The sequence below is a fragment of the Temnothorax nylanderi genome, unplaced genomic scaffold (assembly GCF_030848795.1).
Source record: "Temnothorax nylanderi isolate EJ_2023f unplaced genomic scaffold, tnyl_v1.0 TNYL_tig0090_pilon, whole genome shotgun sequence".
NCBI lineage: Eukaryota > Metazoa > Arthropoda > Insecta > Hymenoptera > Formicidae > Temnothorax > Temnothorax nylanderi.
Window position 1 is genome coordinate 1 of NW_027249152.1, and position 25,530 is coordinate 25,530.

The following is a 25,530-nucleotide window of genomic DNA, read 5'->3' on the forward strand; positions in this document are numbered from 1 at the left end:
CTGCGTCGTATTTTCTGAAACATCAAATGAACGATTCGATTAAGTAAAGACAGAAGGAGATAGAAAATTTTATGACATAAGTGACATAGTACGTGAAAATGAATTACACTCACCACTTTCTTTTAAGCGCTTCAGGCCACAAAATCCACTTCCATCTCCGGGTCAGCTAGGAGTCTCGAGCCACATTGAGACTCGTGGCAATGCAGTGTGATTTCATTGCTATTAAGCAAGATAAATCAAGAAGCCCTTTCAGCTATATTGCATTAATTTTACGACGTTGTTGCAATATAGTCGAAATGTTTCTTGACTTTTCTCGCTTAATGGAAATGTAATTGCTGAAAAGAATTACAAATTATTCCCCTTGATGATGTCTTTTGTAGACAAGATTTTTTATACGCTTAACTTTATGAGCGTGATGTCTCGCGGCGCGGAGGAGGGACACGCGACGGACCGTATGAGCGAGCGAAGCGTATAATGTCCCGCGGCGCGGCGGGGGGACACGCGACGGACGTATGAGCGAGCGAAGCGTATAATGTCCCGCGGCGCGGCGGGGGACACGCGACGGACCGTATGAGCGAGCGAAGCGATAAATGTCCCGCGGCGCGGCGGGGGACACGCGACGGACGTATGAGCGAGCGAAGCGTATAAATGTTCCCGCGGCGCGGCGGGGGTACACGCGACGGACCGTATGAGCGAGCGAAGCGTATAAATGTCCCGCGGCGCGGCGGGGGGACACGCGACGGACCGTATGAGCGAGCGAAGCGTATAAATGTCCCGCGGCGCGGCGGGGGGACACGCGAACGGCCGTATGAGCGAGCGAAGCGTATAAATGTTCCGCGGCGCGGGGGGGGACACGCGACGGACCGTATGAGCGAGCGAAGCGTATAAATGTCCCGCGGCGCGGCGGGGGGACACGCGACGGACCGTATGAGCGAGCGAAGCGTATAAATGTCCCGCGGCGCGGCGGGGGGACACGCGACGGACCGTATGAGCGAGCGAAGCGTATAAATGTCCCGCGGCGCGGCGGGGGGACAACGCGACGGACCGTATGAGCGAGCGAAGCGTATAAATGTCCCGCGGCGCGGCGGGGGGACACGCGACGGACCGTATGAGCGAGCGAAGCGTATAAATGTCCCGCGGCGCGGCGGGGGGACACGCGACGGACCGTATGAGCGAGCGAAGCGGTGTAAATGTCCGCGGCGCGGCGGGGGGACACGCGACGGACCGTATGAGCGAGCGAAGCGTATAAATGTCCCGCGGCGCGGCGGGGGGACACGCGACGGACCGTATGAGCGAGCGAACGGTGTAAATGTCCCGCGGCGCGGCGGGGGGACACGCGACGGACCGTATGAGCGAGCGAACGGTGTAAATGTCCCGCGGCGCGGCGGGGGGACACGCGACGGACCGTATGAGCGAGCGAACGGTGTAAATGTCCCGCGGCGCGGCGGGGGGACACGCGACGGACCGTATGAGCGAGCGAACGGTGTAAATGTCCCGCGGCGCGGCGGGGGGACACGCGACGGACCGTATGAGCGAGCGAACGGTGTAAATGTCCCGCGGCGCGGCGGGGGGACACGCGACGGACCGTATGAGCGAGCGGAACGGTGTAAATGTCCCGCGGCGCGGCGGGGGGACACGCGACGGACCGTATGAGCGAGCGAACGGTGTAAATGTCCCGCGGCGCGGCGGGGGGACACGCGACGGACCGTATGAGCGAGCGAACGGTGTAAATGTCCCGCGGCGCGGCGGGGGGACACGCGACGGACCGTATGGGCGAGCGAACGGTGTAAATGTCCCGCGGCGCGGGCGGGGGGACACGCGACGGACCGTATGGGCGAGCGAACGGTGTAAATGTTCCCGCGGCGCGGCGGGGGGACACGCGACGGACCGTATGGGCGAGCGAACGGTGTAAATGTCCCGCGGCGCGGCGGGGGGACACGCGACGGACCGTATGGGCGAGCGAACGGTGTAAATGTCCCGCGGCGCGGCGGGGGACACGCGACGGACCGTATGGGCGAGCGAACGGTGTAAATGTCCCGCGGCGCGGCGGGGGGACACGCGACGGACCGTATGGGCGAGCGAACGGTGTAAATGTCCCGCGGCGCGGCGGGGGGACACGCGACGGACCGTATGGGCGATGCGAACGGTGTAAATGTCCCGCGGCGCGGCGGGGGGACACGCGACGGACCGTATGGGCGAGGCGAACGGTGTAAATGTCCCGCGGCGCGGGGGGGACACGCGACGGACCGTATGGGCGAGCGAACGGTGTAAATGTCCCGCGGCGCGGCGGGGGGACACGCGACGGACCGTATGGGCGAGCGAAACGGTGTAAATGTCCCGCGGCGCGGCGGGGGGACACGCGACGGACCGTATGGGCGAGGCGAACGGTGTAAATGTCCCGCGGCGCGGCGGGGGGACACGCGACGGACCGTATGGGCGAGCGGAACGGTGTAAATGATCCCGCGGCGCGGCGGGGGGACACGCGACGGACCGTATGGGCGAGCGAACGGTGTAAATGTCCCGCGGCGCGGCGGGGGGACACGCGACGGACCGTATGGGCGAGCGAACGGTGTAAATGTCCCGCGGCGCGGCGGGGGGACACGCGACGGACCGTATGGGCGAGCGAACGGTGTAAATGTCCCGCGGCGCGGCGGGGGGACACGCGACGGACCGTATGGCGAAGCGAACGGTGTAAATGTCCCGCGGCGCGGCGGGGGGACACGCGACGGACCGTATGGGCGAGCGAACGGTGTAAATGTCCCGCGCGCGGCGGGGGGACACGCGACGGAACAGTCTTGGGCGAGCGAACGGTTGTAAATGTCCCGCGGCGCGGCGGGGGGACACGCGACGGACCGTATGGGCGAGCGAACGGTGTAAATGTCCCGCGGCGCGGCGGGGGGACACGCGACGGACCGTATGGCGAGAGAACGGTGTAAAGTCCCGCGGCGCGGCGGGGGGACACGCGACGGACCGTATGGGCGAGCGAACGGTGTAAATGTCCCGCGGCGCGGCGGGGGGACACGCGACGGACCGTATGGCGCGAGGCGAACGGTGTAAATGTCCGCGGCGCGGCGGGGGGACACGCGACGGACCGTATGGGCGATGCGAACGGTGTAAATGTCCCGCGGCGCGGCGGGGGGACACGCGACGGACCGTATGGCGAGCGAACGGTGTAAATGTCCCGCGGCGCGGCGGGGGGACACGCGACGGACCGTATGAGCGAGGCGAACGGTGTAAATGTCCCGCGGCGCGGCGGGGGGACACGCGACGGACCGTATGGCGAGCGAACGGTGTAAATGTCCCGCGGCGCGGCGGGGGGACACCGCGACGGCACCGTATGGCGAGCGAACGGTGTAAATGTCCCGCGGCGCGGCGGGGGGACACGCGACGGACCGTATGGGCGAGCGAACGGTGTAAATGTCCCGCGGCGCGGCGGGGGGACACGCGACGGACCGTATGGGCGAGCGAACGGTGTAAATGTCCCGCGGCGCGGCGGGGGGGACACGCGACGGACCGTATGGGCGAGCGAACGGTGTAAATGTCCCGCGGCGCGGCGGGGGGACACGCGACGGACCGTATGGGCGAGCGAACGTGTAAATGTCCCGCGGCGCGGCGGGGGGACACGCGACGGACCGTATGGGCGAGCGAACGGTGTAAATGTCCCGCGGCGCGGCGGGGGGACACGCGACGGACCGTATGGGCGAGCGAACGGTTGTAAATGTCCCGCGGCGCGGCGGGGGGACACGCGACGGACCGTATGGGCGATGCGAACGGTGTAAATGTCCCGCGGCGCGGCGGGGGGACACGCGACGGACCGTATGGGCGAGCGAACGGTGTAAATGTCCCGCGGCGCGGCGGGGGACACGCGACGGACCGTATGGGCGAGCGAACGGTGTAAATGTCCCGCGGCGCGGCGGGGGGACACGCGACGGACCGTATGGGCGAGCGAACGGTGTAAATGTCCCGCGGCGCGGCGGGGGGACACGCGACGGACCGTATGGGCGAGCGAACGGTGTAAATGTCCCGCGGCGCGGCGGGGGGACACGCGACGGACCGTATGGGCGAGCGAACGGTGTAAATGTCCCGCGGCGCGGCGGGGGGACACGCGACGGACCGTATGGGCGAGCGAACGGTGTAAATGTCCCGCGGCGCGGCGGGGGGACACGCGACGGACCGTATGGGCGAGCGAACGGTATAAATGTCCCGCGGCGCGGCGGGGGGACACGCGACGGACCGTATGAGCGAGCGAACGGTATAAATGTCCCGCGGCGCGGCGGGGGGACACGCGACGGACCGTATGGGCGAGCGAACGGTGTAAATGTCCCGCGGCGCGGCGGGGGGACACGCGACGGACCGTATGAGCGAGCGAACGGTGTAAATGTCCCGCGGCGCGGCGGGGGGACACGCGACGGACCGTATGAGCGAGCGAACGGTGTAAATGTCCCGCGGCGCGGCGGGGGGACACGCGACGGACCGTATGAGCGAGCGAACGGTGTAAATGTCCCGCGGCGCGGCGGGGGGACACGCGACGGACCGTATGAGCGAGCGAACGGTGTAAATGTCCCGCGGCGCGGCGGGGGGACACGCGACGGACCGTATGAGCGAGCGAACGGTGTAAATGTCCCGCGGCGCGGCGGGGGGACACGCGACGGACCGTATGAGCGAGCGAACGGTGTAAATGTCCCGCGGCGCGGCGGGGGGACACGCGACGGACCGTATGAGCGAGCGAACGGTGTAAATGTCCCGCGGCGCGGCGGGGGGACACGCGACGGACCGTATGAGCGAGCGAACGGTGTAAATGTCCCGCGGCGCGGCGGGGGGACACGCGACGGACCGTATGAGCGAGCGAACGGTGTAAATGTCCCGCGGCGCGGCGGGGGGACACGCGACGGACCGTATGAGCGAGCGAACGGTGTAAATGTCCCGCGGCGCGGCGGGGGGACACGCGACGGACCGTATGAGCGAGCGAACGGTGTAAATGTCCCGCGGCGCGGCGGGGGGACACGCGACGGACCGTATGAGCGAGCGAACGGTGTAAATGTCCCGCGGCGCGGCGGGGGGACACGCGACGGACCGTATGAGCGAGCGAACGGTGTAAATGTCCCGCGGCGCGGCGGGGGGACACGCGACGGACCGTATGAGCGAGCGAACGGTGTAAATGTCCCGCGGCGCGGCGGGGGGACACGCGACGGACCGTATGAGCGAGCGAACGGTGTAAATGTCCCGCGGCGCGGCGGGGGGACACGCGACGGACCGTATGAGCGAGCGAACGGTGTAAATGTCCCGCGGCGCGGCGGGGGGACACGCGACGGACCGTATGAGCGAGCGAACGGTGTAAATGTCCCGCGGCGCGGCGGGGGGACACGCGACGGACCGTATGAGCGAGCGAACGGTGTAAATGTCCCGCGGCGCGGCGGGGGGACACGCGACGGACCGTATGAGCGAGCGAACGGTGTAAATGTCCCGCGGCGCGGCGGGGGGACACGCGACGGACCGTATGAGCGAGCGAACGGTGTAAATGTCCCGCGGCGCGGCGGGGGGACACGCGACGGACCGTATGGGCGAGCGAACGGTGTAAATGTCCCGCGGCGCGGCGGGGGGACACGCGACGGACCGTATGGGCGAGCGAACGGTGTAAATGTCCCGCGGCGCGGCGGGGGGACACGCGACGGACCGTATGGGCGAGCGAACGGTGTAAATGTCCCGCGGCGCGGCGGGGGGACACGCGACGGACCGTATGGGCGAGCGAACGGTGTAAATGTCCCGCGGCGCGGCGGGGGGACACGCGACGGACCGTATGGGCGAGCGAACGGTGTAAATGTCCCGCGGCGCGGCGGGGGGACACGCGACGGACCGTATGGGCGAGCGAACGGTGTAAATGTCCCGCGGCGCGGCGGGGGGACACGCGACGGACCGTATGGGCGAGCGAACGGTGTAAATGTCCCGCGGCGCGGCGGGGGGACACGCGACGGACCGTATGGGCGAGCGAACGGTGTAAATGTCCCGCGGCGCGGCGGGGGGACACGCGACGGACCGTATGGGCGAGCGAACGGTGTAAATGTCCCGCGGCGCGGCGGGGGGACACGCGACGGACCGTATGGGCGAGCGAACGGTGTAAATGTCCCGCGGCGCGGCGGGGGGACACGCGACGGACCGTATGGGCGAGCGAACGGTGTAAATGTCCCGCGGCGCGGCGGGGGGACACGCGACGGACCGTATGGGCGAGCGAACGGTGTAAATGTCCCGCGGCGCGGCGGGGGGACACGCGACGGACCGTATGGGCGAGCGAACGGTGTAAATGTCCCGCGGCGCGGCGGGGGGACACGCGACGGACCGTATGGGCGAGCGAACGGTGTAAATGTCCCGCGGCGCGGCGGGGGGACACGCGACGGACCGTATGGGCGAGCGAACGGTGTAAATGTCCCGCGGCGCGGCGGGGGGACACGCGACGGACCGTATGGGCGAGCGAACGGTGTAAATGTCCCGCGGCGCGGCGGGGGGACACGCGACGGACCGTATGGGCGAGCGAACGGTGTAAATGTCCCGCGGCGCGGCGGGGGGACACGCGACGGACCGTATGGGCGAGCGAACGGTGTAAATGTCCCGCGGCGCGGCGGGGGGACACGCGACGGACCGTATGGGCGAGCGAACGGTGTAAATGTCCCGCGGCGCGGCGGGGGGACACGCGACGGACCGTATGGGCGAGCGAACGGTGTAAATGTCCCGCGGCGCGGCGGGGGGACACGCGACGGACCGTATGGGCGAGCGAACGGTGTAAATGTCCCGCGGCGCGGCGGGGGGACACGCGACGGACCGTATGGGCGAGCGAACGGTGTAAATGTCCCGCGGCGCGGCGGGGGGACACGCGACGGACCGTATGGGCGAGCGAACGGTGTAAATGTCCCGCGGCGCGGCGGGGGGACACGCGACGGACCGTATGGGCGAGCGAACGGTGTAAATGTCCCGCGGCGCGGCGGGGGGACACGCGACGGACCGTATGGGCGAGCGAACGGTGTAAATGTCCCGCGGCGCGGCGGGGGGACACGCGACGGACCGTATGGGCGAGCGAACGGTGTAAATGTCCCGCGGCGCGGCGGGGGGACACGCGACGGACCGTATGGGCGAGCGAACGGTGTAAATGTCCCGCGGCGCGGCGGGGGGACACGCGACGGACCGTATGGGCGAGCGAACGGTGTAAATGTCCCGCGGCGCGGCGGGGGGACACGCGACGGACCGTATGGGCGAGCGAACGGTGTAAATGTCCCGCGGCGCGGCGGGGGGACACGCGACGGACCGTATGGGCGAGCGAACGGTGTAAATGTCCCGCGGCGCGGCGGGGGGACACGCGACGGACCGTATGGGCGAGCGAACGGTGTAAATGTCCCGCGGCGCGGCGGGGGGACACGCGACGGACCGTATGGGCGAGCGAACGGTATAAATGTCCCGCGGCGCGGCGGGGGGACACGCGACGGACCGTATGGGCGAGCGAACGGTATAAATGTCCCGCGGCGCGGCGGGGGGACACGCGACGGACCGTATGGGCGAGCGAACGGTATAAATGTCCCGCGGCGCGGCGGGGGGACACGCGACGGACCGTATGAGCGAGCGAACGGTATAAATGTCCCGCGGCGCGGCGGGGGGACACGCGACGGACCGTATGAGCGAGCGAACGGTATAAATGTCCCGCGGCGCGGCGGGGGGACACGCGACGGACCGTATGAGCGAGCGAACGGTATAAATGTCCCGCGGCGCGGCGGGGGGACACGCGACGGACCGTATGAGCGAGCGAACGGTATAAATGTCCCGCGGCGCGGCGGGGGGACACGCGACGGACCGTATGAGCGAGCGAACGGTATAAATGTCCCGCGGCGCGGCGGGGGGACACGCGACGGACCGTATGAGCGAGCGAACGGTATAAATGTCCCGCGGCGCGGCGGGGGGACACGCGACGGACCGTATGAGCGAGCGAACGGTATAAATGTCCCGCGGCGCGGCGGGGGGACACGCGACGGACCGTATGAGCGAGCGAACGGTATAAATGTCCCGCGGCGCGGCGGGGGGACACGCGACGGACCGTATGAGCGAGCGAACGGTATAAATGTCCCGCGGCGCGGCGGGGGGACACGCGACGGACCGTATGAGCGAGCGAACGGTATAAATGTCCCGCGGCGCGGCGGGGGGACACGCGACGGACCGTATGAGCGAGCGAACGGTATAAATGTCCCGCGGCGCGGCGGGGGGACACGCGACGGACCGTATGAGCGAGCGAACGGTATAAATGTCCCGCGGCGCGGCGGGGGGACACGCGACGGACCGTATGAGCGAGCGAACGGTATAAATGTCCCGCGGCGCGGCGGGGGGACACGCGACGGACCGTATGAGCGAGCGAACGGTATAAATGTCCCGCGGCGCGGCGGGGGGACACGCGACGGACCGTATGAGCGAGCGAACGGTATAAATGTCCCGCGGCGCGGCGGGGGGACACGCGACGGACCGTATGAGCGAGCGAACGGTATAAATGTCCCGCGGCGCGGCGGGGGGACACGCGACGGACCGTATGAGCGAGCGAACGGTATAAATGTCCCGCGGCGCGGCGGGGGGACACGCGACGGACCGTATGAGCGAGCGAACGGTATAAATGTCCCGCGGCGCGGCGGGGGGACACGCGACGGACCGTATGAGCGAGCGAACGGTATAAATGTCCCGCGGCGCGGCGGGGGGACACGCGACGGACCGTATGAGCGAAGCGTAATGTCTCGCGGCGGCAGACAACGCGACGGGAGCGCCGGACCCCATTGTACCCTCACTCCCAGCGAACTGGGAGGAGGGTACGGTGTGCTCGTAGACCCTGTACCTCCCCACCGGGCCCTCCCTTCGGTAAAGCCGAAGGTACTGCCCCAGTGGATCGTTGATACAGGGAGCCCTCTCACCACGGCAAGGTGGCACACCACGAGAGGGACATTTTTACACACCTATTGAGTTGTTACTGGCCAAATCCATTTTGGTTGTATGTCAGCCAGAAAATGAGAAGGAGAAAAATTCCTTCAATGCCGGCTGATTAACAGCGCCGGTAGACGATTATAATGTTGCGGTCGATTACGAATCGTTGCGATCGTTAATAAGCGCGCGTTAATCATATCGGAAAAAAATAAACAACCACGTTGGATCGTTAATAAAATCTTAATTAAGGGACTTAATTTTGCTTTTAATTTTACAATGATACGCGTAATTAATGTATTCGTCCAAGAATTAATACACAGCAGCAATGGAAAGTAAAACAGAATTATATTATCAAGAAATGAAAGAATTTTATGTTAATCGCGTTCTAATAAAAATCGTCGTGATTATATCTCACAATTAGTCACAAATATCTGGATTTCAATAGTACAATGTAGAAACACGAGACAACAGAAATTTAAAAATTAATCGATGACTCGATCAATCAATTATTTATTAATGAATGGACAAACAATGTTTAATATAAAAGTATAAACCGAATCGCGAACCGAACCGTGAACCGAATCACGAATCGTTACTTAATCTCACTTTAGATATCAATTGAGATATTCAGACTAAATGACGTGAGATCCAAAGGGATTAATAATTTCTCCATATAATTAATATCGCAATCAATATAATGAATTCATCAAGTTCTTACGCTGTAACATTTGTCTTTACAAATTCTTATATACATATTTATATAAATATTTCGTTATTATAACGCAAATTGTTATCAAATTTATATTTATAATATGACATATCAAAAATACATATATCTACGATTATATTATATATTTTAATGTAATATAATTGATATGAAAACTATCAATTTTGAGATAATTCTACATGAAAAATGATTCTGTCCCGCAATAAAATATTCACTGGATCTCACGTTATTTTATTTTGTTTTTTTTATACAAAGCCAAGCTACATATGGATAGACTATAAATATCGTCCAAGACTATAAATACGATTAACACTTTTTAGTGTGATCTATATATGTATGTACAATAAGGTTCATGTGGAAATTATGCAACGTGAATCAAAATATCTTTTGGTCTTTTTCATTTGTAATGCATGCACATTGAATTTATTAATACATTTTGCTTCTTTGCACCAATTTATGTAATATTTAATCCTGGAGGAATATTTGGAATAGGGAGAAAGAAAGAGAGAGAAAAAAGAAAATGAAGAAACACATTTAAATTTTCTTATTTATATAATCAATTAATATATTTTATTTTATTAAACCTATCTGTACTCCATCTACAGATACTTATAGCTTTTATTATTTCTTAATTCCATAATTGTAATTAAACTATCTATTGTCTATCTATAAAAATTATTTTCTATTTATTTCAATTGTATATAAAAAATATAAATATTTTAAAAATTTTCATTCTACACGAAAAATAAAAGTCACAAAAAACTTAAATAAAATCTTATATTCGAAAAACGTTATAAAACTTTATTTTAGTTCTTTGTCTTTTTCTGTATTTCTTAATAATTTTAAAAATAAATTTAAAAAATGTAATTAATGTAATAAATCTAAATAATTGATTTTAATATTGCACAAGAAACTAATATCTTTATATATAATAAAATATACATCACCATCATCGTTACTTATTACTCGTGTCCGAGCGTGGTGACTTCTCTTCATATACATGTGTTGCACACGTAGATTATACACATTGTATATGGGACCTACAGTTTAACGCCGATTCCGAACGGCTATGTTTTTTTCAGAGAAGTGTTCGTGGCAAGAATACTCTTCGGTGGTTTGCCATTGCCTTCCGAGAGGAGAACGAGCGAATATAATTTTTCTAGCTCTACCGGGAATCGAACCCGGGATCTTTGGCTCAATAGACCAGTGCGCTGTCTACTAGGCCATGCTTGTCCTCAATAAAATATACACAGAGAAAAAATAATGTTGTATCAACAGCATTAGTCTAATTGGAAATAATCTTGTTTTATTTTATTAAAACAAAAGCATAATGTATTGAATTAACAAGATTATTTCCAATTAGACTCAGGCTGTTGATACAACATTATTTTTTTCTCCGTGTATATTTGCCAAATTTAAATAATTGCCTATAAATTTCAGGCGACTGGTATACTTCGCATGTTCTGCGATACAAATAACATTAGATGCATTAATAAATAATGCATCGACATAACGTATGTGCTTATGGATGCATTCTCCCGTAAGCACAATAAATCGATAAATAATGATGATGCTCCAGGATTAATTATTTAGCCTAGTCTGATCTAGTCTATCCATTTTAGAGCAACGAATTTGTAAGAAGTCGCATTTATCTATAGTACTATTATATGGATACAATACATAAATATATCTAATATAGGTCTCACAAATTTGTTACCCCATACTATTGTAAAAAATTCGTCACTCACCGATCCGATGCGCAACGGGCGGAGTAATTCGGCCACGTAACTACGATGATACTGTAACAAAAACGAAAGATATAAATTAAAGAGGCGATGAAAATGATAAATGTTTCAAAAGATACACATAATTTTACGCGCATCTAAATTCGTCTTTCAATTAGATTCACTGATACTTTTAATTTTAACACAAATTTGTGAAGTGATAAACAAATTTGGTAAACATGATAATTTTCAACGTCCAAAAACCTGTGAGAAACGATTACCTTCGTTCTTGGTTTTTTTTTTCATTGAACAGTGTAGTCACCGCTGAACAGCATTGAATATTTATAACGGACGTAAGTCAGATTGCTACGGACGGGCCTTATAGGATAATGCCCTCGATGAATATTAAAACGACATTAATGAAACGAAATCGAGACTACACATCAAGGAATCCTGACGGATACACGATAATGCTATTCTTATGCAAATTACGCGTTGATGACCATTTTCGTGTAATGCGTTCTTACAATTAGCCATTTGTTCTTAGACTTCATCTTCCCGGATGCATGTCGAGGTCGTGCTATTTGAGCGCATAATTCTACGCATAATTTGAGAGCGCTGCAATCTTGTTCTGTTTTCAAAGTATCGCGCAGAGCGTAACTCGAAATTGAAATATTAACAGTGAACTGATAGTTTTTCTTTTTTTCAACTATTCTTCGATCTTTCAGGTCGAGAGTGGCAAAATCGATTTGGCCCACCACGGCAGTTGGGCGAAACTGGCACTGCGCGAGTTGTACGAACTCGACGAGGCAGTTAAGGTGGCTCTACGGCTGTTAAATATGGAAGAAACGTTAATCATTGTCACAGCCGATCACTCGCATTCGTTCACACTGAACGGATATCCCGAGAGAGGCAACGATATCCTCGGTTTCGCCAGCAAAACATCTAGCAGGGAAGCCTACGAAACGCTCTCCTACGCTAACGGTCCAGGATTCTTCTACCATCGAAGAAACGATAGCAACAACGTCAACGAGACCTGGAGAAAAGTCGAGGAAGATCAGACTCGCGACGAACCCTTCTACAGGCACTTTGCTGGCAAATACCTCAAGGACGAGACTCACGGCGGAGAAGATGTCGGGGTTTATGCTACCGGTAAAAAATGCAATTTTCTTAATAAATTTCTGCTAACAATTCTGCTAACAATTTTAGAAAACGATGGGATAAATAATATCTTTTGCAGGCTCCTATTCGCACCTGTTCCGAGGTACTTTTGAACAAAATTACATTGCTCACGCCGTAGCGTATGCGGCATGCTTTAAAGACTGGCCGTCTCATTGTGACAGCGCTTATCGTCGTTACTTTTACGACGTCAATATGGCACCACCAAACTCTAAGAAAAATTCAGCCGGACAAAACACGGTATCGTTTGCGATAATAATAACTTTCCTGTTTACGGCGATCTTTATACAACTGTGATAAACGTCATTACATTTTCTTTTCGTTAGCCAAATAACTAATGATGCGCCGTGAGAAGAATTTATTTCGAGTAATAAATCATATTTATTTAAGTACAAAAAAATATTTAAGAGATATCCTTTTCTTGTGTCTTTATCGAGAGGAGTATTCCAACTTCAAATCTTGATATACATATAATATGACGCAATAAGGTTTCTTTTGCGATGCAGATCTGCGATATTTGTAATAGACTAAACAAGTTATGATTGCAAATACCATATACGATTTTACTGTAATCTCCTTTTACTGTAATCTCTTTAAATTCCTATGTTTCTCATGGATGTAATTACATTTTGACGATATATTATTATCTATAATTTTATTTATTGTTTAGAGTTCAACAAATAATCGTGATTATTGATCGCGGGTTTCATATGAACACGAGTAACACGATGATCTTTTTGGGTTATTGCAGCAATGATGACGAATTTATTTTCAAGCATGGACAAACTTGGATGGCATTATCCACGTATTAAACACAAGTTTACAGGATTTCAAAATAATGATAGGAAAGTGCTAACAGCCGTATGACTTCGTAATATAATACATTGCCATGTTTTAGACGAAGGTGATATTACCATTAAATTATCGCGAACAAAATTCTGTCTAGTACTTTTTATACGAAATACGTAAGGTTGTATAAAATAAGTAAAATTGCTGTAATATAGAAAATCATCCTTCGAAATATAAGAGAAATGAAATAGTTTTTATGTACTTTAACATGTTACTTATACAAAATAAATATAAACTTATGTATATACTAGCGCATTGTATATCACAGTATATTTTGTTACAAACTGATAAAACAATTTCTGACCTGGATGCCTTAATCATACATAAATTATACATCAATTATAATATGATTATGGATGAAATAAAGTTTCTCGTTACATTGTTTGTAAAGTTTACGTAATTATAATTATTTAAATACATAAATAATACATGAGCGAGACAATAAATCACTTAATAGATTAAGTACAAATTTGATCCAATTCGGAATAGGGACAACTATGATAACAAAAAATATTTAGCGAGTTGTCAAATTTTATGTGGTTATCATATTGTACATATAATCTCTTTATAAATTTCACATACATTTGCATGCATATATAAAATAGAAGTAGTACTAGAAATTAAAAGAGATATAAAAACAAATGTAAAATATTCTAGGAAAGTATTCGTGCGGAATTAAGTATAAAATAACTTTAAGAAAAATATCCCTTTCAACCTTGCTTATGATTTTCCTCTAACAATAGCGAGATAATAATTTTTATAGATAAGTGGCGCCGTATCGTCACTGACAAAATTTCTGTCGGGTTTGATCGAAGCGAATGGATTTCTTCGTGGCTCCAAAATTGTCTCTACATCAGCGATTGATTTTATCCTGATCATCTCTCGAGGAATTTCCTGCTTCGTGTAAGACGTCACGCAAACGGGGACTTTCGTTTTACAGAATTCTCATATCGTCTCCGGCCACGTGTCCTTACCTTCAAAACCAGTTTCGCGATAAAGACCCGGATTAAAGAGACACACGAGGTGCGGTTCTACGAACTGTTTGGAACGACAGAAATCATGATAGACTTTTCCAGGATGGAACGAAACGTTTACTCGTCGACCGGACGATTTGCAAGTCGAACAGCATTTCAAAGTCGTCGAGAAGCGACGACAGCTGCAACAAACGCGAGGATAAAGAAGGATCTCCTTTTCCCAGAGCTGGAGAGGCCTGTCCAAGCGATACTGTACTATTTCGATCAATTTCAGCCGATAAACGCGATAATCGTCCGCGCTGAGTTCCGACAGTGACGACAAACCACCTCCGATCGTGCAGATTTCAGTGAGAACTTTACACAGGTCGCGATGCTTCGGCCGGTCTTGCTTCATATGTTTGACGGTGCAGTAAGACACCATGCCGCAAAATCCGCAGATCTCCTCCGCTCGTTCTATGCAGATCGGACATAGGTTCGACACGAAGACAAAACGCGGCCAGAAGTTCAGCTCGATAGTGTCCTCTTCGTCGCTGTCGTCCGACGAGCGATGCTGCATCGAATGCACGAGTGGCAATTTCAAGCGTCAATAAACGTCGATAGCTTCGGCAATGAAAAGATTTTCTTTACTTTGCTTCATTGCTTCTTTTTCGTCGGAATTCGAATTTTCTGTCACCTCACTCTTGCAAATTTTCTGAGTGACGATTCTTTTCGAATTCTTTTTTCTACGACCCATCGTCAAAACTGAAACAACGAAACAAGATAAATGCAACGAAAGCAGATTTTTATAACAAAAACAAATAGAATCAATTTGTTTCAACTAAGTAAGCGATCGCATTACGTTATAATTAATACCTCAAATTGTATATGAGAGGTGAAAAAAATAGCTTATGCAATTAAAAATGATTCTATTTGTTCGAAAGCAATTGCGATTACATAATATATCGCGGTGTTACGCATACGAGTATTTTAGCGTTTCAAGCGCGAAACACGATTGGTTAGATAACTGCGTCCCGTCAAAGAACATATCTAAACCATTATTTTAGAATATTACAACACGGAGGTCACGCGTTCGTAATTAATAAACCGGGTGTACCGCAAACGCAAATAATTAAACCCAACCGCGACAGGTTCTACTTGCGTTTAATGACCTATTCTACATCTCTCGAAAAGAGAAAACAATTATCTTCCAATTTAGCACACCGTATTCCACTATACGTTACGCTATCATTGAAACGAGAAATCGTTCATTTGCAATTTTAAATGCATTACTAACATTACTACCCTCCGCGTATATTAACAAAGTAAATCACAATAAAATAATAACTGGCATAACAAATTATTAAAAATTAATTAAAAACTTAAATACTTACCTTCGAAGATTCTTCACTCTTCAGAAACAACAATTATTCAATACTTAAAAAATATTATGTACAACGTAAAGAGCGTTGCGTTAATAATGATACCACTATTATCGAGATTATCTTGATTTTGAAATTCCCTCGTAACTTAGAGAAGCGACTTAACGTCACGATTTGATTTGGTCGAGGACCAGACACCTCGACCGTTCAAGGCGCTGCGAGGTATTATCAGGGCTGCTAGTACGTCGATGGGCACTATGCCTAGTCGCCCAGACATAAGGTATTTCAAGCACCGTACTGAGAATAAACTTTATTCGAAGACGAATAGCCAAACGAGCGACGTTTTTCTCGAAAGAGAGAGAAAGAGAGTGGTATATTTTGAAGCAACCGACACATCAACTGAAATAATAAACGGTAACAGAACTTTGATGTCCCAATTTGTAAGCATAATGCATTTAGTACATCTGATATGAATAATATAACTTCTATACGAGAATTAATTACGAGTGTTGTGTGTGTATGTGTGTGTGCATGCGCGTTTTACGTCCACAAGCTATTATTAACGTTACAGATGATATTGTCACGAATGCAAATTTATCCTATCATCTTCGACATTCGCGAAGAGCGCACGTGTCAAGGAAATAATCAATTTAAAAATAATTATCCATTTAATAATTAATATTAAAGTAGAAGTGATTATGTTAAAACAAAATATTTGAAGATAAGTAGATTATTTTTGTGATAAGTTTGTGAATTTTTATTCATTGATTTTCAGCCTTAAATGTAACTATATCTTACTATTAAATTTTGTGAAATTTCTTTTAAGAATTATTAAAATGTGCAAGAAACTCACCTAGTGCAGCAATACGTTCGCAGATATAATTAATGCAAAAATGGCAGAAATTAAGATATTAAAGTTTATAGTATTTAGAAAAGTACATGTATATTTTTTTATATGTATTTGAAACACTTAAAAATATTACTATAATTTTCTCATAATTTTCCGTTATCTATATAATATAGATGCAGACGTATAAATATAAGCAATAACCTGTTTTTATCTTCTAATTGTGTATTCCAATTTGCAATATTACAGATAAAGTATCTTATTTCACGAACATCGATAAATGTAAATACAAAATATTTTTATTCCCAATTTTTCATTTTTCCCTTCATTTTAATATCAATTAAAATATTTTTTGATATATTCTTTTATTTTTTATTATTACACTGAAAAAAAAAGATTTAGATCCAAGAAAATATTTATTTAGATACTGCCAATAACTTATTTACTTAATATAATTACATATTTATTTAGAATTAGATATTTTTACTTAAATTAAGTAAAAATATGTAATTATATTAAGTAAATAAGATATTGGCAGTATCTAAATAAATATTTTCTTGGATCTAAATTTTTTTTTTTCAGTATAATACAAAAGTATATATATATATATTTATTTATTTATTTATTTATACTCTACGTATAATAGTATGTGTATTATAAAAATATATATAAATATAAAAATATAAAAATATTTTAATAAATAGATAAATAAATATAAAATATTTATCTATCCACTAAATATTTTTTTATATTATATATTTACATATATGTATGTATATGTATATACGTGACACATATGTATAGGTATATATTCTTTAGTTTTTTAGTTTTATTTTTCAATATTTTACTCTACCTTATTCTGTTGCTCTACGCAAGCAGCATCTCTTTTAGCCACATATAAAATTGACCTATTAGCCACATAACTTTCTCAACATTTTAAATTACTTCATAAATTTCGCATTTAGTAGTCTAATCCAGCCATGAAGATTTGCTACAATTTCAGTAGATTCAAATTTCGATGCTATAGACACGCAAAAGTGGCCCTTACGTGCGCTCGAGAAATCTTTCGTGGCGTCAAAAATTATTATCATTTTCATCCATTATCATTTTCATCCATTCAATCGTCCTATATTTATGGGCCAATCGTCCACATATAGCGTCCGCTATTCATCGTACGTCTCCAAGACGAGAATTTCTCAAGCGCACGGAAGCTCAGCGCAATCGCATCGCTTTTAATCCACGATTTAATAAGCGTCATACCTGTTAACGCGCGACGCGGCGTCATGGCGCTCGCTCACCGCCGTCGACCCGGCAGCCGGAGTCGGAAATCATCCGTCGCTACCTGTCTCGGTAGTCCGCGTCATCTCGTCCGATTGCATCCTCCCGCTTCAGCCCGATATCCGCTCCACGGTGAGCACTCATGTTTCGGCGAGCCAACGCGATTTCTGCGCGAAAACCCAGTAAAAGTGTCGCGGAAGAGAGAGCCGCGGCCGCAAGGAAACGCGCGCCCGACGACTTTCCGAATGGATAGTCGGAGTTCGGAGTCGCCGTTCGAGAATCGCAGGCAACCCGACATTCGATAGTATCGAACTCGACGACCGACGACTCGACGACGCACGGTTGCACCGCGCCGCGCCGCGCGTAGATACGCGCGGTCGGTGGTACACTTCAAGGTATTTCAAGCACCGCGTACTGCATAGAATAAAATATTCGAAGACGAATAGCCAAACGAGCGACGTTTGTCGAGAGGGAGAGAGAGAAAGAGAGTGGTATATATTTCGGAGCAACAGACACATCAACTAAAATAATAAACGGTGACAAAACTTTGACGTTTCAATTTGTAAGCTTACGTCACTTACGTGCGCTCGAGAAATCTTCCGTGGCGTCAAGAATTATTATCATTTTCATCCATTCGATCGTCCTATATTTATGGGATAATCGACCATACATAGCGTCCACTATTCATCGTACGCCTCCAAGACGAGAATTTTTCAAGCGCACGAAAGCTTATCGCAATCATGTCGCTTTTAATCCGCGATTTAATAAGCGTCTTACCTGTTAACGCGCGACGCGTCATAGCGCTCGCTCACCGCTCACCGGCGTCCGCCCGGTAGCCGCCAGCCGGAGTCGGAAATCATCCGTCGCTACCTGTCCCAGTTGTCCGTGTTATCGCGTCCGACTGCATCCTCCCGCTTCAACCCGACATCCGCTCCACGGTGAGAACTCATGTTTCGGCGAGCCAACGCGATTTCTACGCGAAAACCCAGTAAAAGTGTCGCGGAAGAGAGAGCCGCGGCCGCAAGGAAACGCGCGCCCGACGACTTTCCGAATGGATAGTCGGAGTTCGGAGTCGCCGTTCGAGAATCGCAGGCAACCCGACATTCGATAGTATCGAACTCGACGACCGACGACTCGACGACGCACGGTTGCACCGCGCCGCGTCGCGCGTAGATACGCGCGGTCGGTGGTACACTTCAAGGTATTTCAAGCACCGCGTACTGCATAGAATAAAATATTCGAAGACGAATAGCCAAACGAGCGACGTTTGTCGAGAGGGAGAGAGAGAAAGAGAGTGGTATATTTCGGAGCAACAGACACATCATTTTAATTTGGATTAATTCTTGTTTTTGTAGGGCAGAAACGACGACCGATGATTCGAGCAAATTCAACAATGCCACAATCAGAGGAAACAAAATAGTATGACAGGATGGATTGGAAGCGATCGAATGGAATCGCCGGAGGATATTGGAGCAGCCTGCCACATCGTAAATGTTTGCGGCACGTGATACGCCCGTGGCAGTTTGCAGAAGAGTTCAATTAAAACGCTCCAACTACTGAAGCACGATCATTTAGACTTTAGACGCATACAGACGAATACAAACACATATAAAATCAAATTCAAACAAACACTTTACAATTAAACGTCTCGAAGAGCAAGGAGAGAATAATAAAAAATTGTTTCTTCTTAGATTTCATAATAATTATATTTCGAATTGACTTACATAGATCTCAATGATATCGCGTACAGAGATTAAATGAGAAAAGAACAAAGAGCATTGCAACGTATGAAGGATACACAAAAAACAATTTTAGACGATCGCAAACGTAACGTCATTGTCGTAACTATTCATACGGCGGCTTCAATCGTTTCGTACTCAGCTCAGGCTATTCACAAAAGCACCCCTGGCTCCCATGCGGATGATCATAGGCGCCCGCACTTAAATCTGATTCAGATAACGGCTTTCCTCCGCGCAAGTACAAACGAACTCGACGAAATACATGAGATTACTTTTCAAAGAGGATATCCGATCGATTGGTTACATCAATGAAACATACAAATTGAAAACGAAAATTATCTCGAGATAGAAAACGATCGCGGCAAATCGCACGTTGTCAATATCGGTTTAATATATATTAAAATATAGCGAAGGATCAATTCAATAGCTCCCTGTTTATCCGCAAAAGAGAAGCATTCGATGTCCGGCTGCCCGCGAAAGTATGGGTCAAGAGTTAGGTCGGCAAATTCAATTTCCGTTAACGGATGAAAGAGAAGACCACCGACGGTTGCGGAGTCCGAAGGGAGTGAAACAAAGTGGTCACATTAGAATCCACCGTGAATCTCATCGAGGTCGAGATACCTTTCGATCAGATATCTTCCGCGGCTGCCAGGTGAGCCAATTCGAGCGAATAACGCCTTTTGACGTTAACGCCAACCACCTCTCGTGTGTCCCGTACGCCGTAAATGCTCGTCGACGCACAATGGCCAGCAGATTGTGATCTTCCGCCTCGGTCCCTGGTTACCAGCGACCATTACCATTATATTTGTACTCGTGTACTATCACCTCATTGTCTCGTTTATCTGTCCGGAGCGTCGCCGAGAAAGAGGGCTGTCTTTCATATTAATAGATTCGCATAATTTTAATTTCCTGCTCCTACTTCATAATTAAATAATAAGTACAGAGAGAATAATACTTGCACGTTTTACTAATAATATTGTTGCATAATGGAACATGTATTGTTGTAACTATATTTATTTTAATTATATGCTACATTATCTCATATAAATGAAGGACTAACTCTTCGCAATTCACTGTCGTACAACGTAAAACACCCTGTCCGATATAATTTTCTCTCGCTTTGATAAGTTACGGGGAAACTATATACGTTCGCCGAATTCCCGTCATGTGAGTCATTGATTACGATAAAAATAGGATTTACCGACTCATCGCATCGCAAAATCCGAGACGGTCGGACCGATTCGGGAGAGACAGGAGCCCGTTTCTGGGGAATACTCGACGAGGGAGAGAGCCTTTGTCCGCGTAGTTCGCGAGGATCCATCCTCTCGACATCCCGAGGGATTCTTCGTGTATTATATTACCGGTCGCCCTCCTAGAAGCGATCATTATCTCTTTAGGAACTCGGGGCCAGGAATATGGGCCAAATAACGTAGGAATTATCCTCTATATTAATAGTAGCTATATATATTATATTAATAGTATCACTGTGCAAAAAGCACGATTCCGAATAGTTTATAAAAATATGATTAAAAAGTGAGATTTTCAAACTTTCCATTTTCAGAAGTAAGAGTATTCTTTGTATCTTGTATTTTTTTAAAATAATCATTTCACTCTCGGTTGGTCTATTGAAAAAAATAATTATTATTTAAATCAACCTTTTTCACGAACGAGTCTCTTATTTAAAAAACGAATTGCACGTGCGTGTTGCACGTATAGTAATCATCGCAGATGCTGCCGGCCACTTGAGAACGAAGTGGTCCGGTCCGCGAGCAAGTAAAACAGTTGCCGTTGGCCGTGAAATAATATCGTCGAGAAAAAAGGCCGCACGCGCCATTGCTCTTCTATTGCGATGCTATAACTATAAGATAAACTACAGCAGCATAAATAGATGCTTAAGTGTGTCGAAAAAAATTCAATTGACGAATAAATTATGCTATAATTTTTATTACTAATGATTTTAACTTCTCTCTTTTTATATTACATTATTTATTGAAAAGCAGATCTATCCCCATAACACACGTGTTTAATTATAATCCCAATAAACAATTACTTATATTTTTATTTATATTTTTATATTTATTCTCAAAATATCACGATATATTTCACATATGCGAAATATACTTACAATTAGTTTTAATAGAAATCCATTTACCGCGAGGGTGATATTTCCTTTTCTCCCTTCTACATCCTCGTCATAAGTCGTCGAGGTCGAAGGAAAACACAGACTCCCAAAGGATCTGATCCCCGCGGAGAAACGGAATACCGATAAAAATCGCTACATTTTTTCCTGAAAACAAGGTCCAGCGAGGCAGGGCAGATCCCTTCGATGTCAACCCCTGTGTGACAATCGTCCGCGCTCCATCGAGCGGTGTCTCCTAACTGGGGTACCTGTAACCCCTGTAACCCCCGCAGTTTCGGCGGCCTAAAAACGTCCTTCCGGACGAACGCGCGCGCAGAATAGAAGTCCCTCGGTACGCGATAATGCGAGCACGTCAGCTCTCCCGCTCCGACGATTATGAACCGTTGTTCGAAGACGAATGTTAATCAGATTCTAATTCGTTCGCCCACGTTATCCGAGCGAATTAATGTGCGCGCATAAACAACCCGTAGGTCATTCGACGTGCGTCAAGTCGAAATTTCACCCTTTTAATTCACAAAGCCTTTCGTTTTCATTAGTAACTAATAGAATTATAAATACATTAAAGCAAATTTTTCGTGTTCCAACTGTACAATATAATAAATGCTATTTGCACTGTTTTTTATTTTTACACAGACTATGACAATTATGACAACGAATATTGTTGATGGATTATGAAAACGTGACAGATGACACGCTATATTTTGAAAAGAAACGAAAATTCGGGTGCGAAGACACCCTTCAGGCACCTAATATAAAAAACTTCTCTGTTGCGATTTTCAGCGGAAAAAAGTAAATGAGTTCTGTGCAAAGCTGTAACTAAGCGGCAGCTGCGACGAGCGAAGCATGAAGGAAGCATGATCGAGATCACACTTCTGGAAGACTGCCCTAAGTCATGCTAATCGAAAGGAATATTGATCAGGTGTTTATCTGCCTACGTGTTAATCTCGTCTAGACATAATTAAAATAATATATTCAAGACAATGTATTAAAATTGCTTTTGATAATCAAGATTAATTGACGGAAAATTGTGCGTGAGATAGCAATATTGAATTTTATTATCTTAAAAGTTTAGTTGGTTTTTTGTTTAAACTTTCTTATGTGGATATACAAAGACTATATTGAGAAGTTGAGCTCGATTTAAAAAAGGAAAATTTTAATGTCATTGCGCTTGGTGAAGGCATTTATATCGACTTCCACGAGAAATGTTAAAATTTCCATTTATAGCACTTATAGGTATACTGCCCACCACGATTTTCCGTGGCAAGGGTTAACAGAATAAACCGTCGCCATTCAACGTCGCCCATTATCTACCGGAGAAAACAAACTGGTCATCTCTCGTTGCGCGCATTATGTCCGGGCTGTCACGGTTGTAGAGGATTACACGTCGATTACGAGGCGCAATTTTAAAACCCTCTCCCTCTTGCAGTCTGCGCTCACTCCGCGTTTCTCCGTCGCTCGCCTCGCGTCGCAACCCTTTGTGGGTTACTCTATGGTTTTACAATCAGTCACCCGTGCTGTGACACGACCGATGGGTCGTCATCTACGAAGGGGTTGCCTCGTTTCGGAAAGCGGATTACGCTCGTCTCTCGCTCGCGTTTCTCTTTTCACCAGTTCTCACTTCACGCCGAGTCGAGTCTCGATACCGGCGAACTCGACGGCTGCCGTTTCTCGGGTGATCGATGGATCCCGGGTTAAACCGATCGCGTATCTTCCTTCAACGATCGTGGATTCTCTCTTCCCTCGGCCAGTTATGGTTTCCATAACGCCATGGCATAGTGATTTTTACCCGTCATTGTTTACACGAAGCAATCCTTTCTTTTCCAGAAGGCGTGTCTGTCCAAGGGGTGAAGTTTGACTTCTGAAAACGTGTGTAATAGCCACGAAAATGTCACGCCGCGATTTTTATGAGAGACGTCGCATTTCTTTTGAGAATTTTGCGTGTTGGAACATCACATTCATTGCATAATCTTATATAATATAGAAAATTAGCATGACAAAGTTAGACACATGCATTAAATGTATTTAGATATATTCGTTAAATAGTTTGAAATTTAAATTGTTTTATCGTTAATATGAAAAATAGCGTCGCAATTGGTTTCGTACCGTGACAGAAAACGATCACAATTTCTGGACATAGCTTCGCAAATCGCTGAGGTTTACTCTCGGACAAGACGTAATCTCTCGATACGTTCGGGAAATACTTGATGCGGAATACTCGGGGTGCCTCGAAAGTTTCGCCGTCCCCCAACCTTTGCGCTCTGCAAAGGTGCCCCCGGCTTTTTTTCCCAGTATGAATGATGATGTATGGATGCTGGCTCTGGGCACCGGGGGCACGGTAAAGGGTTCCATTGTTGCGTCCTCCCCTGGAGAACGAACCCACTCTGCCCCGCAGGGGAGACCTTCGTGAAATATTACTGCCGAGCAACAAACTGCATTCTGCAGGCTGTATACTGTTAATTTTATGCCCGATTTTTTTGCCCACTCCATCTAACTCCACCCCTCCTCCTCACCTCGCAGCCCTCGCTTTCTTGGCAGCCATCCCTCGATGTTGTTACACGAGAGTCCGTGATCCGAAGTGCCAATAATAATAAATATTCATCGACTTATTCTCAGAAACAACATCGAAAGAAGAGCGTAAAATAATATCGATCCTTATATCACTTAGCTTCTAAACGAATACTGTGTGCATTGTAAACAAATGTTTTATTTTAATAATCTTATTAATAATCTAACAATCTCATTCTAATTTTACAAATACACTAATTTCTAAAAATTTTAACTATAACTATAAAAAATTATATGAGAATGTATGTATAAGATAAGTGAAAAATTGAAAATGCAATTATATGAAAGGAAGTTGTTACATACGCCGATATTTATTATTAAGGCAAGTACTTTCCGATATTTTGGGATTCAATCGAGCCCTCCATCTGAAAAAGAGTCAGTAATCTGAGAAACGGGCAAATCGGGCCCCGCGAGTCGCGAGAACAATGCGAGGCCGCAATTAATAGACCCCGTAATCGGATGCACCCTGCGCTCTCTATGCAAATTTCGATCAGACACGGTTTTAGAGATTCGCCTTGGCCCTTCTCGTGCGTCAACAATGCGCCGACTTCGCCGACAATGGGAAATAATAAACCGTGATAAATAGCTAAGCAAATACATGTCTGCAATCGCTCTCCGTCTCTCTCCTCCGCCTGTTCTCAATTCCAGGTGCGGCCGCTCGAATTCCAAAATAAATATGCTCGGCAAATACACGGGGTGGCCCGTGCCGGAATAAACGAATACCGGTATTAATTTCCCCGCTTACGCTGAAAATACCTAACTCGATTTGTCGCCTGATGGAAGAAAACGCGAAACATTCGCTCGTTGTTGCACTATACAGCTTTAAATGGCCGACCGCTAAAATCGACTTTTGATACCATGGTTCTATTATTTATTATTCTATTAAAATGCAAAATAATTGTCGTAAAATAGTTTATAATATAATTATAGAAATTCTCTAGAATCTCTCTTATTTATTTTAAAAACAACCAATTCTACTTCCTTATACTAATAATAAATAACATTTATCTACAACTAAAGATATATTAATAAAATTATGACATAATGTACGTCCAGATTTTGATGCATTCAAATCGGGCCAGGTGACCCCGTCGGGCTAAAATCCGTCACGAGACGGTTTTAGAGAGCCGAAACTTGAAGAGGCAGCACTAATCAAAAGTGGTCCACGGAGACAGATTGAGGGGCGTGCTGAAATAAATCAGTCTTTTGT

At 48.3% G+C, this 25,530-nt stretch overlaps 1 protein-coding gene and 1 pseudogene across 1 annotated transcript; one reads left to right on the forward strand and one right to left on the reverse strand.

Moving 5' to 3' along the window:
- Positions 1-12,119: 12,119 nt before the first annotated feature.
- LOC139774934 (alkaline phosphatase 4-like) lies at positions 12,120-13,664 on the forward strand (the record flags this gene model as incomplete). The annotated part of the gene is made up of 3 exons (XM_071710491.1): positions 12,120-12,543; positions 12,632-12,810; positions 13,322-13,664. Coding segments are annotated over 3 exons (609 nt in total), but the record flags the coding sequence as incomplete, so codon positions are not given.
- A 475-nt stretch (positions 13,665-14,139) lies between these two features.
- LOC139774949 (uncharacterized) lies at positions 14,140-16,015 on the reverse strand (annotated as a pseudogene).
- Between the last annotated feature and the right edge of the window lie 9,515 nt (positions 16,016-25,530).